General features: G+C 34.2%; 2 protein-coding genes and 2 non-coding genes across 5 annotated transcripts in view; 2 read left to right on the top strand and 2 right to left on the bottom strand.

Annotated features, from left to right (window-relative positions):
- LOC107631439 (protein PLASTID REDOX INSENSITIVE 2) overlaps window positions 1-149 on the top strand; it is a gene marked incomplete in the record, with an annotated part of 2,404 nt that extends 2,255 nt beyond the window's left edge. Inside the window, 1 exon segment of the mRNA XM_016334884.2 lies at window positions 26-149.
- Window positions 26-99, bottom strand: TRNAN-GUU. The gene has a single exon. It is a non-coding gene; the product is annotated as a tRNA-Asn (tRNA).
- On the bottom strand, window positions 1,812-7,707 carry LOC107631440. 2 transcript variants are annotated; one of them, XM_021119674.1, is made up of 9 exons: window positions 7,225-7,707; window positions 6,726-6,884; window positions 5,934-6,017; window positions 5,219-5,308; window positions 4,085-4,174; window positions 3,855-3,998; window positions 2,937-3,044; window positions 2,298-2,349; window positions 1,812-2,214 (listed from the first exon to the last, which is right to left on the bottom strand). In XM_021119674.1, the coding sequence occupies exons 1-9, from the start codon at window positions 7,558-7,560 to the stop codon at window positions 2,186-2,188; spliced, it is 1,092 nt and encodes a 363-aa protein (XP_020975333.1). In that variant the 5' UTR covers window positions 7,561-7,707; the 3' UTR covers window positions 1,812-2,185. The 2 variants fall into 2 exon arrangements, with proteins under 2 accessions (XP_020975333.1, XP_016190371.1); XM_016334885.2 differs by having other exon boundaries at window positions 5,219-5,314; window positions 7,225-7,706.
- TRNAV-AAC lies at window positions 7,785-7,858 on the top strand. The gene has a single exon. It is a non-coding gene; the product is annotated as a tRNA-Val (tRNA).

Below are 16,965 nucleotides of genomic sequence, written 5' to 3'. Positions count from 1 at the left end.
GATACTTTAGACCAGGGAAAAAAAACGCTAGAAGAAGGGCTTGAACCTTCGACCTTGTGGTTAACAGCCACACGCTCTAACCAACTGAGCTACTCCAGCTATATGTACAAAGGTAATATTTTTTATCTTTTAAATTTTAAATCAGGCAGCATGGAGATAGATATACTTTGATCAACTGTACTACTACGCCACCATGGAAATAGAAGTGTTTCAAGATTACTTTACCCGCCCAAAACAAAGTTCGTAAAACCCATTTTAGCTTGTTATTAATTTAACAATAATAATATTATTCGGATATCAAATATTTTTTATATTCATATTAAAAATTGTTATTATTAATTAATTATGTATTTAGATTTTTTTTAATTAACAAAGTAAAGAGAATAAATATTAGTTATTTTTTTTTTTACCAAAAATATGAGACTCGAACCCGCAACCTCTTAAGGAGACTATCTCATTTGAGCTATTACTGATTGGCGAAAAATTTGGAAAGATATGTAACTCGAACTGGCAACTTCTTAATTGAGTATGAAGAGTCTATGCCATTTGAGCTATAACTCATTGGCAAATAAATATTAGTTATTAAGAACATATTAATGTTAAAATGATATTTATTATAAAAGGCATATGCCCAATGAGATTGATTTAACAGAAGTTTAAATGGAAGACCAAATTTTCTGAAACTAGGTAACTAGCAATATCACCTATGAGTATATTAGTAAATAAAATTAAATGTGTAAATATATTAAGTGAAAAAATATATTGTTTCCTATGCTAATTTTGTATATATAAATAATATAACACATCAACCACACATGTAAAAAATCCTACGTTATTCTTGAAAAATATTATATGTTTAACCTTCCTAATAAAAAGGAACGGATATCCACCATTAAAGGTAGAACTACTCAAAAAAATGGTTATTAACTCTACATCTACATGTATAAAATATCTTGACACTCTGGGAATACTTCGAAGCAAATCTACTAAAAACCTGCTTAAACTCTTACTAACTTAAGTATCGGAGTCCCTTACAGATACCACCCTCCTTACGAGAAATTCGGACGACTTCATCCCTGCTGGAAAAGATGCCGGACACAACTTTTAAAAGAGCTTAGACCTCACGTTCAGATCCAAATCACCGTTTTGGATAATCAAAACACCATATATAAATGTCATTTGCATTTTTTTTCATAAAACATTGATAGGGCACGCCGTCGTGTTCTCCATTATCATGATGCCAAAAAGGCGTGACATATAGAATTATTTTATTCAGCATTGAACATCGCATAGAGATATCAATTCAGCGCATGGTTATTGGTTAAACGAGATATAATTACGTGGTGGTGGATGACATTCAATAATGTTACTACTTACTAGCACATAATGTTGAAATAGGACAACTAATACATCTCTGAAAAAATTTGTGATGGACTTATCAGATCGAAATAATGTTACTAACACATGATCCATTCTTCATTTAGGGACTCATAACCCTACTGTTACAATTTTTCAAGGACAGGCGTATACTTTTTTCCTCTTCAGAAACATAAACCATCGCAAAATTTTCTGAAAGACTTTATTTTCCAAGTCTGTCGCAAAATTCCTCAAAGATCTACCTATCTTATTACTTCACGTAATATAATCATGCCATTTTCTCGCTGAAGCTCAAAGCAAGAAAGCTCTGACATTTGCGAAAGCAATAAGCAGTATACACCCAAGAGACCAACACAACATCGGCAGCAGGATGGTGATTAACTATGCATGATCATATCAAAGGTTTTAAAAGCACAAATAATTACAATCAGCCATGTTTAACGATGAACGTCGATTGCATTAACGAATACTCTTCGATGCACGCAATAACTTAAAATTACAAGACACACATTAGGGCTAGAAATGTACATTGCAATTTGCAGTATAACTGAACAAGAATCGGGTACGAAACACAGGAAGAATCAAGTTTCTGTCCTTCCATATTCCCAAGAATGTTAATGAGCATCTTTCAGTCCCACATATTCTATTGAAAAGGCTAATGCTAATAGTTACCAACTTACCATCAAAATCAGAATGATTCAAGTGATAAGGTGGACTAATTTAAAGAGCGCTGGCACTACTCTGCAATTTGTAGATATGTCAGCTACAAACGCAAGACATAACCAGAATCTAGCATGATTGAATTAATCTACACACGTTCTTCCTGTACTTGGCCATCTGTATACCAGAGAAAGTTTTCAAAATTGAATGCAGGTATATACTTGGAGCTGAAGTAATCTACGAATTAGAGAAGGACTCACCAGCGAGATTGATTGCCAAATTTGCTTGCGCATCAGCTTCAGAGTTCAAGTTCTTCACAAGGGAAACAAAATTATTTCCATAAATTAAAGAATAATTCTTATCCATGCACTGACATGATAAAAGATGCTATTCTGGAAACACAGAAATATCTAAAAGGAAACAAGTGATTTATTAGATAAATGATTACTAAAAGGGGAACCGGAATTTCATCAACACTCAACAAACTGAATTCAGGACATGGCTAACCTTAATGTCCTTTCTGGAGTAATATTAAGCATCCAGAAAATAATAGCCATTACGTTATTAAATAAAATAAATAAATAAATAAGATAAACATAAAAAAACAACCAAAATATCAATGTTCATCTTATAGAATTCAGTAAAACGAATCTTAATCACTAAGGAGACAATACCATTGGTTTTTCAGTTAAGAAATAATAGCCTGGGTTGANNNNGGCTACAAAAAGCATTACATTATTGGATTGTTAAATAAATCAATTTTACAGTAAACGTCTATTTCCTTTGTTGATGTTTTTATAGGGATTTTCTCTTTATTGATCACTTTACAAGACCAAGGAGTTCTACAAAAAGCCCAAAAACATTACAGACATACCAATAGCTAAGTCAATAGTACCTACCCTTAAAACATGGCTGATCTGGAAGAGAGAAAATTGATCCTTGAGTTCTTTTGCCACCTTATACAATGTAGACAAGTTTTCATTCTTGACCTTCCATGAACCATCAATCTGTTTGATTCAATAGCATGAGATTATTGGGAGGGGAAGAAAAACTACAAATTATAGAAATTGGTAACCATTTAGTTGCAAATGAAACTAGGATAAAGATAAAGATAAAGAAGAGCATAGATGAAATCATATACTTTTCTTCTACTTAGACTCTAGAGGATATTTTCAAATTAAAATTCAGGTTTCCCACCATGTCATTAACCCATAATTTGCTTTAAAAATAACTGACTTCAGCACCCAGTGGGTTATTTCATTATCAAGTCCCAAAGTAAAAGATTTGTAGTTTACTAGTGTCAGTATTTTGATAATATCAGTCACCAGTGTGGTGATGCATCATGCCTGCATATCCTATAACTTGGTAAGACGCAAGTATGCAATGTTTATAAGCATGCTAAAATTTAAGGGCTACAAGAATTGATGGGTTGAAATTAAAGTTACGATGATTGCTAACAAAAGCAAAGGTTATTGTTCTTTGGTTAACCAAAGATCCAAAAGCCTGGTGAGCAGGATGATGAAAGGTCAGCTCAAATCAAAGTAACTGTAAGCCAAACACCACATCAAGTCTTTCTCAAGGAAGCTGGGTGTGCCACAAGGTTACAAGGCCATTGGTGAAGACAGTTTTTTTTATTATTATTATTTTGGTACTAAGACAGTCTTTAAACAGACAACAAGAGGTCTTCAAGATCAGAACATAAATGTTGAAATACAGAGAAGAAAAGGAGCCGTTAGATGCAAACTATAAGGAAACAACAAAAATAGCTCATGTGTACCAGAATAAACAAACTGATGTAAGCATAAAAGATGGCCAACCTGCATGCAAACAAGCTTGGAGTCGCCCTGGATACGGATAGAAGAAAATCCCTTTTTAAGAGCATATCTCATTCCTAATATCATTGCACGATATTCAGCAGCATTGCATGTTGCTATACCCACACCTTCGCGCAACCTACAAATCTTTAAAGTAATAAACTAATAATAGCTAATGGGATTAAGGGTTGTAAAACATGATACATATATAAACAGCAACATCAAATGTATACCACACTTCCATCAGTAGAACGCAAAATAGCCCCAGCACCGGCTTTTCCAGGATTTCCTTTTGATGCACCATCAAACTCAAGAAGGCAAGTCTGATACAAAGGGATAGATGACTATAAAGATTTTCTTTTTATTTTTACTTTTTCTATAAGCAAAAAAGAGATTTAAAAGCATCACATAATCAAATGAATCCTAAGTTAATAAGAAAATTTCACTCAGAACATCAATATTCAATAGGACTACTTGAGATCACCCTATAAAACTTGAATTTGCATTTTCTTTCTCCCCTTTCTAATAAAGGAGTTAGCAATCTATTCGAGTTTAACCAATGAATAGTGCTTCTGATGAAACTGGTATAGAGGGAAAGTGATGAAAGAGGTGTCACTGTGTTATTGAACTGATCTTGGTCAATGTGGCTCAAACTCTCCAAGAGCTAACTGTTCCCTAATTTGGAAGGATTTTCCAACTCTCCGAGAGCTAACTGTACTCAACCAACTGAACAATCTCTAAGGCTCTAACTACTCTTATAGCAGATATTTATTCCCCCAATGCATTCCTGACTACCATCCTTAGTTTATTAAATTATTGCTGGATTTACAACTTGGGCTGTTGGCCCATCATCCCTCGCTCTTCTCCTCATATAGACTTTCAAATAAGGGCCTGTCACTTATCAACATCTCATGCTGCCCAGTGCATCGTGGACAGACGAGAAATTATTGTCTTGGTCAAATGTGGGTTATAACGTTGCAAAGTGGCAAAAAAACTATGCATAAAATGATGTGAAGGAAATAGTGTAACTTGTGTATCACTTGATATTTTATATATAAAATGCAACTACTTTCAACTATTTATAAGCCAACTGAACTAACATGGTGTCATGTGCATTTTAGTCAATATTTTACTAAAAACCCTAAGAGCATCACCATTCAATCATTCCCTTAAATACCTTTTTTTTCCAAATAAAAGGAAAGTGACATGTCATTGTGGATGTAACTTTGTAGACTGTCACTCAATAGTTTAATTATTATAATCCCTCATGGCTTAAGCATGGTAGTTATTGTTGAAATAACAGTAGCACCAAGCAACCAAAAAAAAAAGGATTCATGCGCATCAGTATATTATCTTTTGTTGCTTACATTTCCATAAGGTTCTGCAGCTGCTGCAATATGATCTAACTTGACTTGCTTTCTGAAGGGATCTTCGGAGATGGAGGCCATTCCAGTTACCTTTTGCTACGCAATAATGAAATGTCTTAAATAGATTTAAAAAAGTGCCAAAAAAGAGTTTGAACTCTGCATCCAGTTAGGAAACACACAGAATTTTAAAATTTAAAAAAAAAAGAAAAAGTGATAGATGATGCCAGTACAAGTGTAGTATCTGGTACAGAAAGTCCAGTGTACGTTTTTTATTACATTACTACCAAACAATAATTCAAGCCTTTATATAAGTTAAACTTCTGCCAGCATACGTAGCACATTATTATTCGTCTTTACTACCATATATTTACACAGATGCATATGATTAATACCATGTGACAGAAAATGGGTGACAATTATTATAAATTTCCAGCTAACTAAGAACCAATGCAGCAAAATGTAACCTCATGTTAGAGGGACAGATAAAAGAGTACAGTGTAGAGACATGTAATGGGTGTCATAGAGATAACATAATTCAGATATCTATAATAACAATGATATCCAAACTTTTCTCAATATGAAAGTTGCTCAAGAATTGATAATTTTAACACATTTAAAATTTACAACATATTTGACATAAATAACATTTTTAGGCATGTAGTTATTATATTTGGCTTCTTGATAACCATGTACTTCCAAATTGTAGGAAACTTACCACATTATCTAGTTCAAGCATCTCTACAGATCTCTTTTTCGATACATCGTTACTTGAAGTGGCCCTTTCAATAGAAGCAGGATCCTGAGACATATAATCCATGATTAGCTTAATGAATAAACCTCATACTTATGTAAATGGTATTTAGAGGGTACATACTATGTAGGGAGAAAGCATAAGCTTTTATGAAGAAAACAGCAATGTGTCAGCCATAAATCTAGATGATATGTTTACAGAAGGAAAAAGTTAACACAACATACAACTTCCCACTACCTAGATGATATATAAGAATACATGATAAAATGGGGATTTCTAATCTCTATCAAAAAGTAACAGAGCCTATCAATGAAAAAGAAAGAATTTTAAGCCATACAGGAAAATATTATCTTGCAAGAGTATAGAAGCGTGCAGGCCATACAGGAAATACTCCCATGTCCCATAAGAGTCATCTATACCCTTCTAATATGAATGTAATAGATATTTTACACAACCTTGGAGCAAATTCGACTATCAACTCAAATTACTCTGAATCAAAACTTGGCCAAGACCTTCAATTCAAAATTAATGTTAAGGATGCGATATAAGCTTGGGTGGGATCAAAGATGATAAATAATATGGACAAGAGAAAAAATAGTATCGGTAGAACTTAGAAGTGGATATAAATTTTAATAGAATGGAATACCTTCAACTAACAGCTATACTAACTTTCTTCGCATGCTATGTTGGTCAGGCAAGAAGTAACAGATTTGACAAAATGAAAATAATATTGAACACAATGGAAAAGTTACATACCTTGAAAGGGCAAGGAACAAGCATGCCAAACAAATCCTCTGTCAAATCAGCATCTCTAATTGTGTACAAGGCATTCTTGAGTCCACGCGAAACAAGATAATTCTGAGTGTCCTTCGACAAAGAATATCCCTTGTACACACTAACAGGAGGATCACATACCTGAAAGGCAAGACAATAACACAATGGGAAAAGTCAATACCTCATTCTCAATAGCCTTTGAATATTCCTTCTACATTTCACTATTGTCATGGGAAACAAGAACCACAAACAAAACAACCACATAAATAGCCACTAGTGTCCTGTCCAATAAAACAGATAAATTAACACCACCACCCATTGTAATCATGCTAGAAGGTTACAAGCAGAGGAGAGAATAATTATCTAAAAAGGGGAAACAACAAAAAGTAATTCGAATAGTAGCAACAATAGAAACTAGTTGTTAGAAACATGAATAAGAGAGCATTATAGATAATATAGGGTTCCAAAAGAGAATAATTACAGAGGATCCAACTTGAGACTGGCAATCAACGAGTGTATTATATACTCCAACAACGTCCCCTTTTCGGACCACAAAGAAGGCGTCCTTCTCCTCGTGCTCCATAACCGACGCCACAGGTTCAGGCTCCACCACCTTCTTCTTGCGGCCTTTCTTGGCGGAGGAGGAGGAGGAGTAGCAGCAGCGAGAGGGAAACCTAGCGAGCACGAATTGAGAGCGGGGAGAGAGAGTAGGAGGAAGAGTTAGCTTAATGGGGAAGTTGCAGAGGGAACGGCGGCTGGATAGGAAGCGAGCGAGGATGGCGGCAGTGTAGGATGAGAGGTTGGAGAAGCAGTTCATGACACAGCTGCAGGGTTAGTTGCAACCGATTCCTTTCCCCTGCGAAGCGGTGGTTACTGGTTAGAGTCAGGGAGAATGTGCCCGATGCTGAGACTGTAGCTAGCTGAGCTGAGGTCTCAGACCTGGGGTTTTTGTTTTTGGCGGCTTTTTGGTCTCAATTATGATGGGCTCGGCTCAAATTGTTTTTTTTTATTTTAATATAAACCCAATTAATGAACACAGAAGGTGTCGTGGTGTAGTTGGTTATCATGTCAGTCTAACACACTGAAGGTCTCTGGTTCGAGTCCGGGCGACGCCAGTTTTTTTATTGGCTCCCAAATTGGGCTCTCTCCTATATTCAACGAACTGGCTGTAGTTTTTTTAAAACAATAATTAAATTCTAACTATGTTGTAGAAAGCAATTTTCATTCTCTTTTCGGTATTCACATGTCCATTACCCAATAAGGCACCACTGGCACTCTTTTTTCCCATGTCTGTGCACTAATTGGTACATGCCCACATCCACATCTTACCATTAGCTTACAACCCTTTTTTCATCACTAAATTCTGTCATGCATATATCTTCGTCGGCTAGTAAATCACACACGATTGCACATTCAATTTTTGCATATGATGGTCCATGTTTTTCTTTGGATGCGTTTAATGCTTTGATTTGTGCCTCAGTATTCTACAAAGAGATAGACGGACAAATCTTATTTGATTGTAGAAACAAAAACACACACATAAAAATTTGTATTTCATGATGCACGAGACACAGATTTTATGTCTTTCAGATGAAAAAAATTACATAATTTTGCTATTTCTATATGTCTTTGTTTTTTATCCAGAGTTATCATATATAAGTTAAAAACATTTTTAAGTTATGTCCACTGTAATTAAACCCGAAACAAAAACACAAGAAAAAAAAATTGTCTCTGTTTTTTATCTTTATTATATTGTTATAAAATCACTTCTACTAGAAATTTATATTAATAGGAGAAGGTACATATTATATTTTTAATATATCTCTTTAAATAAAATTTTTTTTTGAATTTATTCAAATTTTTGCATTGATTATTTTTATTTTTTATTTGTTTTATGCTACTTTTTTTAAGGTCCAATTGCACATGCTGAGTTGTATAGTTAGTTAGAGCAGCTATAGCATTCTGTTAGAAGTAGTGTTTGTATAAATAGCAAATTATAGCTTTGTATTCTTTGAGTCTCATCATTATATAAGTTCAATTCTCAATTCCTTCTTGGCTTCTCTGTTCTTGTTCTTCTCCATGCTCACATGCAAATTTTACATGGTGCGGTGAGCGTGGATGGAGAACGTTGAGATCCTGATTGAAGGATGAAAAATTTGCTCTCTAATTCACAATTCGTCGATGTGATTAGAGAAGGATGATGAGTCCAGCTTCACAGTTGAAGCGCTCGTTCGCTGTTCTTGGCTCGTGAATTTTTTTTTCCGTCTTTTTCCTTTGTTTGATTTGAACTCACGCAATTTCTTCTCCCTTTTCTTCATACCTATTTGAAATCTCAGCATCCGCTCTTCTTTTTCATCTATTTCTTTTCTTCTTCTTTCTTGAACTCACACCGTAGAGTTTGATGAGAGCTTCGTTATCTAACTGTCTTCTCGTTAAGGAGAGATAACGAGTTTCTGATCAACGAGATCAAGAGAGAAAGATTACAACCGCTTCTGGTATCTTCGCAGCAATGGAAGGAAAATCAAATTCAAGTGAAGGATCCACAGGAGGTGGTCCTACGATGGACATGCAGCAATTCACAGCGTTCTTCAGTCAAGTGGCACAGATCCAGAGCCATATCAACAAGATAAATCCGAATCAAGATCTCTCAAGCCCCTATTACATACTTCCTTCTGAAAATCCAGGTATACCTATTACCAATGTAATCCTTACTGGTTCAAATTACAGTGCGTGGAGAAAAGCTATGACTAATGCTCTTACATCCAAAAATAAAATTGAATTTATTGATGGCACTATCCTGAAACCTGAGAAAATTGATCCTAATTTCAAGGCATGGCAACAATGCAATATCTATGTAGTTGCTTGGATTAATCTTTTCCTTAGTCCAGAAATCTATCAGAGTGTTCTTTGGAACAACATAGGTTACGAATTATGGAATGACCTTAAGCATCGCTACTATCAGGGTGATAGGTTTCGAGTAGCTGAATTGAATCAGGAGATTTATGCATTAAAACAAGGGGATTTGTCTGTTACAGTTTATTTTGCCCAACTGAAAAATCTTTGGAAAGAGATTGATGACTTTAGAAGTATACCCGGTTGCGATTATGTTAAATGTGAATGTGGCTTAGGCATTGTTAGGCAACACAGAAAAGAGGACAGAGTTACCAAGTTTTTGCGTGGTCTTGGAGAGCAATATTTCACTGTTAAGTCACATGTTATGTTAATGGATGATTTGCCTAGTGTGAATAGAATTCTGTCAATGATCACTCAGCAAGAAAGGCAGCTGTTCAGCTTTGATAATGCCTTAGATGCTAAGATTCTGGCAGCCTCTTCTCAGCCTGACAACAAAGGTATAAATTCATCTAAAAAGGGGCAAAATCGCATCAAATTGCAGTGCACTCGTTGTAAAAAATCAGGACACATTGTGGATAACTACTATAAGAAGCATGGTTATCCACCTAACTTCAAACCCCGGTTTGAGAAAAAGTCTCCTATCCTCAATTGTATAACTGCAGCAGACAATCCTGAAGATGAAAATGATGACTTCAGTGTTCCACAATTGGTTAGAGGTGAACCAACCATTAATGAATTCACTCCAGAGCAACGAGAAGCTCTTTTAGCCCTGCTCAGCAAACAAGATGTACCTCATTCTCATAGTGTCAACCAGATTTCAGCCAAAGCAAATCCTTCTCTTTATACAGGTAGAATGGTAAACATTTTACAATTTGATTCTCATGTCAAAGCTCTAAATATTTCAATCAATAAACACAAGCCATGGGTACTTGACATTGGAGCTACTGACCATGTATCATATACCCTGGCAGATTTTCAAAATTACTTTAAAGTTGTTCTAGTTATTGTCAAATTACCTAATAGAGCACTCACTACTAGCTGCATCATGGGTACCATTATGTTTTCTGACAATCTTTTTCTCACTAATGCATTGTTTATTCCTACTTTTAACTTCAAACTCATATTATTTTCGAAACTTACTGCATCTTTACATTGCAAAATGAGTTTTATTGACAAGGTTTGTGAGATACAGGATCTGCACACTTTGAAGATGATTGGTACAGCTAGCAATGTTGATGGTTTGTACATTCTGCACAAAGAAGTCAAAGCTATCCCTCACATCACAGCAACTTGCCACAGCCAATTTTCTCAGTCTTTATGGCATGTTAAATTAGGGCATCCATCTCATGATAGGCTTGTTGCATTGCAAAAGAATTTTGAGTTTATTAATTGTACAAAATATACAGAACCGTGTCATTCTTGCCATCTTGGCAAACAAAAGCGATTACCCTTTTCTGTTAGTTCTAATACTGCAGCTAATGTACTTGACCTCATTCATGTTGATATTTGGGGACCTGTTTCTGTTCCCTCTTTTACTGGGAAGCGTTATTTTCTTACTATAGTGGATGATTTTTCTCGATTTACTTGGATTTTGTTCATGAAAACTAAAGCTGAGGCTTCTTCATTGGTTAAAGATTTTGTCATTTTTGCTAAAACTCAATTTGATGCAGTGGTTAAAACAATTCGCACAGATAATGGGCCTGAGTTTTTAATGCCTGCATTCTATAGCTCTAATGGTATATCTCACCAAAGAACTTGTGTGGAAACTCCACAGTAGAATGGCATTGTTGAGCGCAAACATCAACACATTCTTGCTATGGCTAGAACTCTCTTGTTTCATGCTCATTTACCAAAATCTTTTTGGAATTACAGTGTTGGACATGCGGTCTATTTAATTAATCGACTGCCGATACCCTTTTTGCAAAACAAGTCTCCATATCAAGTTCTTTATAAGACTTTGCCAAATCTTTCCCTTCTCAGAGTCTTTGGTTGTTTAGCATATGCTGGCAACCTTGCACGATAATGAGGCAAGCTGGATCCAAGAGCAAGAAAGTGCTTACATCTTGGATTCAGGGAGGGCACAAAAGGATACCTGCTCTTTGATTTGCAAACTCGAGAGATTTTTTTTATCTCGGGATGTCCAATTTTATGAGAATTACTTTCCTTACTTTCACTCCACTAATACCAACAATGACAATTTTTCAGCTTCCTCTCATTCATCTCATGTTGCATCTCATCCCTTTGATTATGAATTTTTGGAAAGGAGTCAGATACAAGTTTTAAACACTGATGATGCAGCCACTCAACCAAGCTTGCATCACCCAAATCTCAGCCAGCAGGAAGATAATGCTTCTTCTGAATTAAATGAAACTGATGAAATTCTCCCCTATCCTAAAATTCATGATCATTTGGAAACCACATCTGCATCACATGAAGGATTTTCAACTCATAATTCTGCTGCTCTGCCTGAATCATCCATTATGCCTGAAGTTGCTGATGTAAGGAGATCAACTAGGCAAACTAAACCACCTGCATACTTGCAGGACTATGAGTGTCAAACCATCAACACTGTTTCACCCTCATCGCAGCTTACAGCTCAAAGGTATCCTCTCTCTAATGTCTTGTCTTATACTAGGCTTTTCCCCATACATTTTGTATTTTCTGTTGCTATTCAAAATTTAGAGCCTAAAACCTATAAGGATGCAATCACTCAAACTTGTTGGCAAGAGGCAATAAGAGCTGAACTGACTGCCTTGGAAAAAAATAAAACATGGAAGCTAACTTCTTTACCAATTGGAAAGAGAGCAATTGGATGTAAATGGGTCTTTCGTACCAAATACCATCCAAATGGTACAGTGGAGAGGCATAAGGCAAGACTTGTTGCCAAAGGATTCACACAAGTGGCTGGTGTTGACTATCGAGATACCTTCAGTCCTGTAGTAAAGCTAGAGACTTTGAGAGTGGTACTTGCTGTTGTAGCAGTAAAAGGGTGGCACCTTAAACAAATTGATGTCAACACATCATTTTTACATGGTAAACTTGATGAGGAGGTCTATATGAAGGTGCCTCTAGGTTTAGAAGCCTCGCCTGGTCAAGTTTGCAAGCTTGAAAAGTCCTTGTATGGATTGAAACAAGCGAGTAGGTAGTGGAATTGCAAGCTCAAATCTGTTTTACTCGAGCTAAAATTCACTCAATGTAAATCAGATTACAGCCTCTTCACCAAGACTACTTCACTTGGATTCACAGCAATTCTCGTGTATGTCGATGATTTAGTATTGGCAGGTGATGATCTAAATGAAATTAACTCAGTTAAAGATGTTCTTCATGAGAGATTTCGGATCAAAGAGATGGGAGACTTGAAGTACTTCCTTGGTTTAGAAATGGCAAGATCCAAGACATAAATTGCTTTGTACCAGAGAAAATATGTTATTGATTTACTCAAGGAAACAAGATTTGAAGGGTGCAAACCTGCCACCACTCCCATCGATTATGGAGCAAAGCTCAGTAAAACTGCTGGAAAATTGCTCACTGATTCTAGTCAGTATAGAAGAATTGTGGGCAAGCTCTTATATCTAGCAAATACTAGGCCTGATATAAGCTATGCCATTGGGAAGCTAAGCCAGTTTTTGGACTGCGCCACTACTGAGCATTTGAAGGCAGCACATAGAGTGCTGCGTTATGTAAAAGGTTTCCCTGCTGCAGGCTTCTTCTTTTCTGCAGAATCTGATTTCCAACTTACTGGTTTCTCTGACTCTGACTGGGCTGGTTGTGTTGACTCTCGAAGATCCATCTCGGCATATTGTTTTTATTTGGGACTATCATTGGTTACTTGGAAGAGTAAGAAACAGCTTACAGTTGCAGCCTCCTCCTCAGAAGCAGAGTATAGAGCTTTAGCTCTGGCCACCAGAGAAGCCCAATGGCTGAGCTATGTTCTTCAAGATCTTGGTGTTCCAATCACAAAGCCTATTAATTTATACTGTGATAGCAATTCAGCTATTTACATTACAACTAATTCTGTGTTTCATGAACGTACCAAGCATATCGAAGCTGATTGCCATATAGTCCGTGACAAATTGCAAGAAAAGTTGATTCATCTTCTTCCCATTTTCACCAATAATCAAGCTGCCGATATTCTTACTAAACCTCTTGCTCCTGGGCCTTTCAATGCAGGTTATTCTAAGCTTGGATTGTTGGATCTCTTTTCTCCCAATGCTCCAAGCTTACGGGAGGGTGTTACTTGATATTTATTCTATTAGTTAAAATTTGTTAATATAAGCTATTATTTCTTTTTTATATAGAAAGTTGTTAGTAGTAGGTTTGATTGCACATGCTGAGTTGTATAGTTAGTTAGAGCAGCTATAACATTCTGTTAGAAATAGTGTTTGTATAAATAGCAAATTATAACTTTGTATTCTTTAAATCGATCTCATCATTATACAAGTTCAATTCTCAATTCCTTCTTGACTTCTCTGTTCTTATTCTTCTCTATGCTTACATGCAAATTTTACATAATTTATATAAATAACCGTTTTAATATCTGATTTTTTATATACAACAGTAGAAACTTCTATGAATCTTGTTGCAAAAGCTCGCTTTTAATTTCAGGATTTCTAAAAGTTTGGATTTCTTATAATATACGGTTTCCTTATCCATATCTAGATTTGTTATTATATGACATGCTTAATGTTTTATAGGGTACAAGAAAACACCGAGCTATTTATTAATACAATTTGCTTGGAGAATATATTATTGTAAGCTATTTCAGTTTAGTTTAACTGGTTTTGATGAGAAATTAAGGCAAAAGTCTTCTTACCATGGACAAACCGATTTGTCATCAGTTGCAGCCACATTATTGTGGATCTTTTCAAATTTTTTTCTTATTCATATTTTAATTTATTTGTTTTCTTTTCTTTGTACGTTGAAAATTTGAATGCATGGGGTCAGTTCATTTATTTAATATTTATGTTACAATTAACAACTATATGCCCACTGTGCCAATGCCACATAAAAAAGAAGGAAAAGATTGAAATGGACATTGAAAAAATAATAATATCATCATCAGTATTTTATGTATATTGATCGATATTTTTTCAGTAAACACAATATACATAACTTTATAGTAGACTCGTCACTACTTGTTTAGCACGATGTTGAAGAAAAACCATGAACAATTAAAATACAAAGTTTATTAGTTTTTATTATTTCAATAAAATCACGTTGAATTTTAGACCATTGGTATGGAGATAAAAAAAATCAATAAATTTAAAATAATTTTAAAAAAACTTACTATAAACAAAAACCGTTTCTCCAATTTATCAAAATGGTCTAACTTACGTGGCTGGAGGTACAAGTACAAGTACAATATAATAATCAATTAACTATTTAAATTAAAATCAATAAAAGAAACACGAATAATAGTGAAAAAATAGATTGGTAAAGAACTTAAAATTTAGGTTAAGTAAGGTATAGATCGAAATTTTTTTTCATTTTCAATCTTTTTTTGCATACAAAATCGTGTTTAAAGTTTAAAATTAAATTTTAAAATTGTCATTTTTACTTAAATATTAAAATTTTGGACCAAATCACCCATAACAAAAAGATTATAAAATTAAAAAAAAAAAGAGAGAAAGAGAGTGTTTCTGCTCTATAAAGGAGGACGGAAAGAAAAAGAAGGGGAAAGAAAAAAAAGAAGAAGTTGTTCACGATTCACCTCTGCCTACGTTTCTGCCGCCACCTCTGTATGATTTTGGTCCCTAAAGTAAGGATAATTTTAAAATCATGTTAAATTTTAGAGACAATTTTGTATGTATAAAAAGATTGGGGAGGAAAAAAATTTTCGACCTATATCCTGAGAACTAAAATCGTATTTAACCCCTAAATTTATTCTAAGAGAAAAATTAGTATTAGATTTATCTTAATTTTTAGACATCAAACAAACTTCAACTAACAGTGCACATAAGTGGTGGGTTATGCCTCTATATAGCTACCACGAACAAATAAATTGGGAGGAAAAACTTTTAGGTAACCTATGACCCTAGCCACTTTGAAAGGGGAGAAAAAAAGGGATTAGATAACATATAACATNTTATAATATTTTTTGTCAACTACAAAATAATTCGAATATATTTTGAATAGTTTACCATATATATTATTAAGCCAACTATTCAAACGACCAAAATCTCAACCATGTTGAACATAATCATAATGTAGGTTTGACATTAATTCAATGGCCTATTAGTCTTTGAGAAAATATATATACTACCTAGCCCGATATTGATATAATATTAGACAGAATTCATAAAATTAATAATCCAATTTTTATGGATATTGAATTAGTTTGACAAAATTATTTAACAAATTATCTATCAAATATGTTTAAAATGAGTAATTAATTGAATAATGTTGTCGAACATTTTAAGTGGTTTTACTGAAGCAACTAATCTTTATGAATATAAAGTTAGTTTGTATTTTTTTATAGTTAAAATATTTGTTAGATATATAAAAAAAAATAATAGTTTGCTCGAATTAATCCTTATGCTTCTTCCACATGATCAAACATTCAAAAACCCAATTCTTAATGTGGATTAATTGAGGATTTGTGTTTCAATCTATATGTTGACCGACCAAAGTTTGAAAAAAGCATGTAGATATATAATAATGGGGTTTCTTTTTGTGAGAGCCTCCTAACTTTGATAGGAATTGCGCCCTTAAATCAAACTCAATTGTACTTATCACAATCCATGCCACTTTTAAGTTTCTTTTCTTCAATTCATTTCAAATAACATGAAAAAGGAAAAAGAAACATAAACCAAAAATGTGAAAAGAACAAGAAAGTGTTGAAAAAAGATGCAATGCCTTGGCTCTTCATATCTATGAAACTAGATAATACAAGGATCAAATAGCCAATAGGGAAAAAGGCTAAGAAAATAAACTATATAGTACTGAAAATTATTTAGCTACTTTGCATTTTTTTTTTCTTTTAAAGTAATCAATTATGAATTATCACTAGATAAATTCATATGCTATAAACTACAAAGAAAGAAAACAACCACATATGATTTTTTTTTTTTTGGGTGAACATATCCCTATTTCCGGGCATGGGCTGTCTTAGTCAAACAGAAGCAAAGTCTTTTTCAATTTTCTCATTGTGACTAACACAAAAACCAGAAGAAGAAAAAAATGATGTCATCTTGATGCAATTCTATACAAATAAAAGTGGATTTTTGCCCTTTTTTAAATAAAAATTACTATATATCATTAAATATAGGCATAATGAATGATGTTAATACTTAATATTTTGACAAAAGAACCCATCTACCAAATTAAAAAGATGAATTCTATGATACTTTTTATTGTGATATTTAAATTA

This window comes from Arachis ipaensis, chromosome B03 (assembly GCF_000816755.2).
Source record: "Arachis ipaensis cultivar K30076 chromosome B03, Araip1.1, whole genome shotgun sequence".
NCBI lineage: Eukaryota > Viridiplantae > Streptophyta > Magnoliopsida > Fabales > Fabaceae > Arachis > Arachis ipaensis.
Note: the sequence above shows the minus strand (reverse complement) of the source record. Positions and strands in the feature narration are given on the sequence as shown.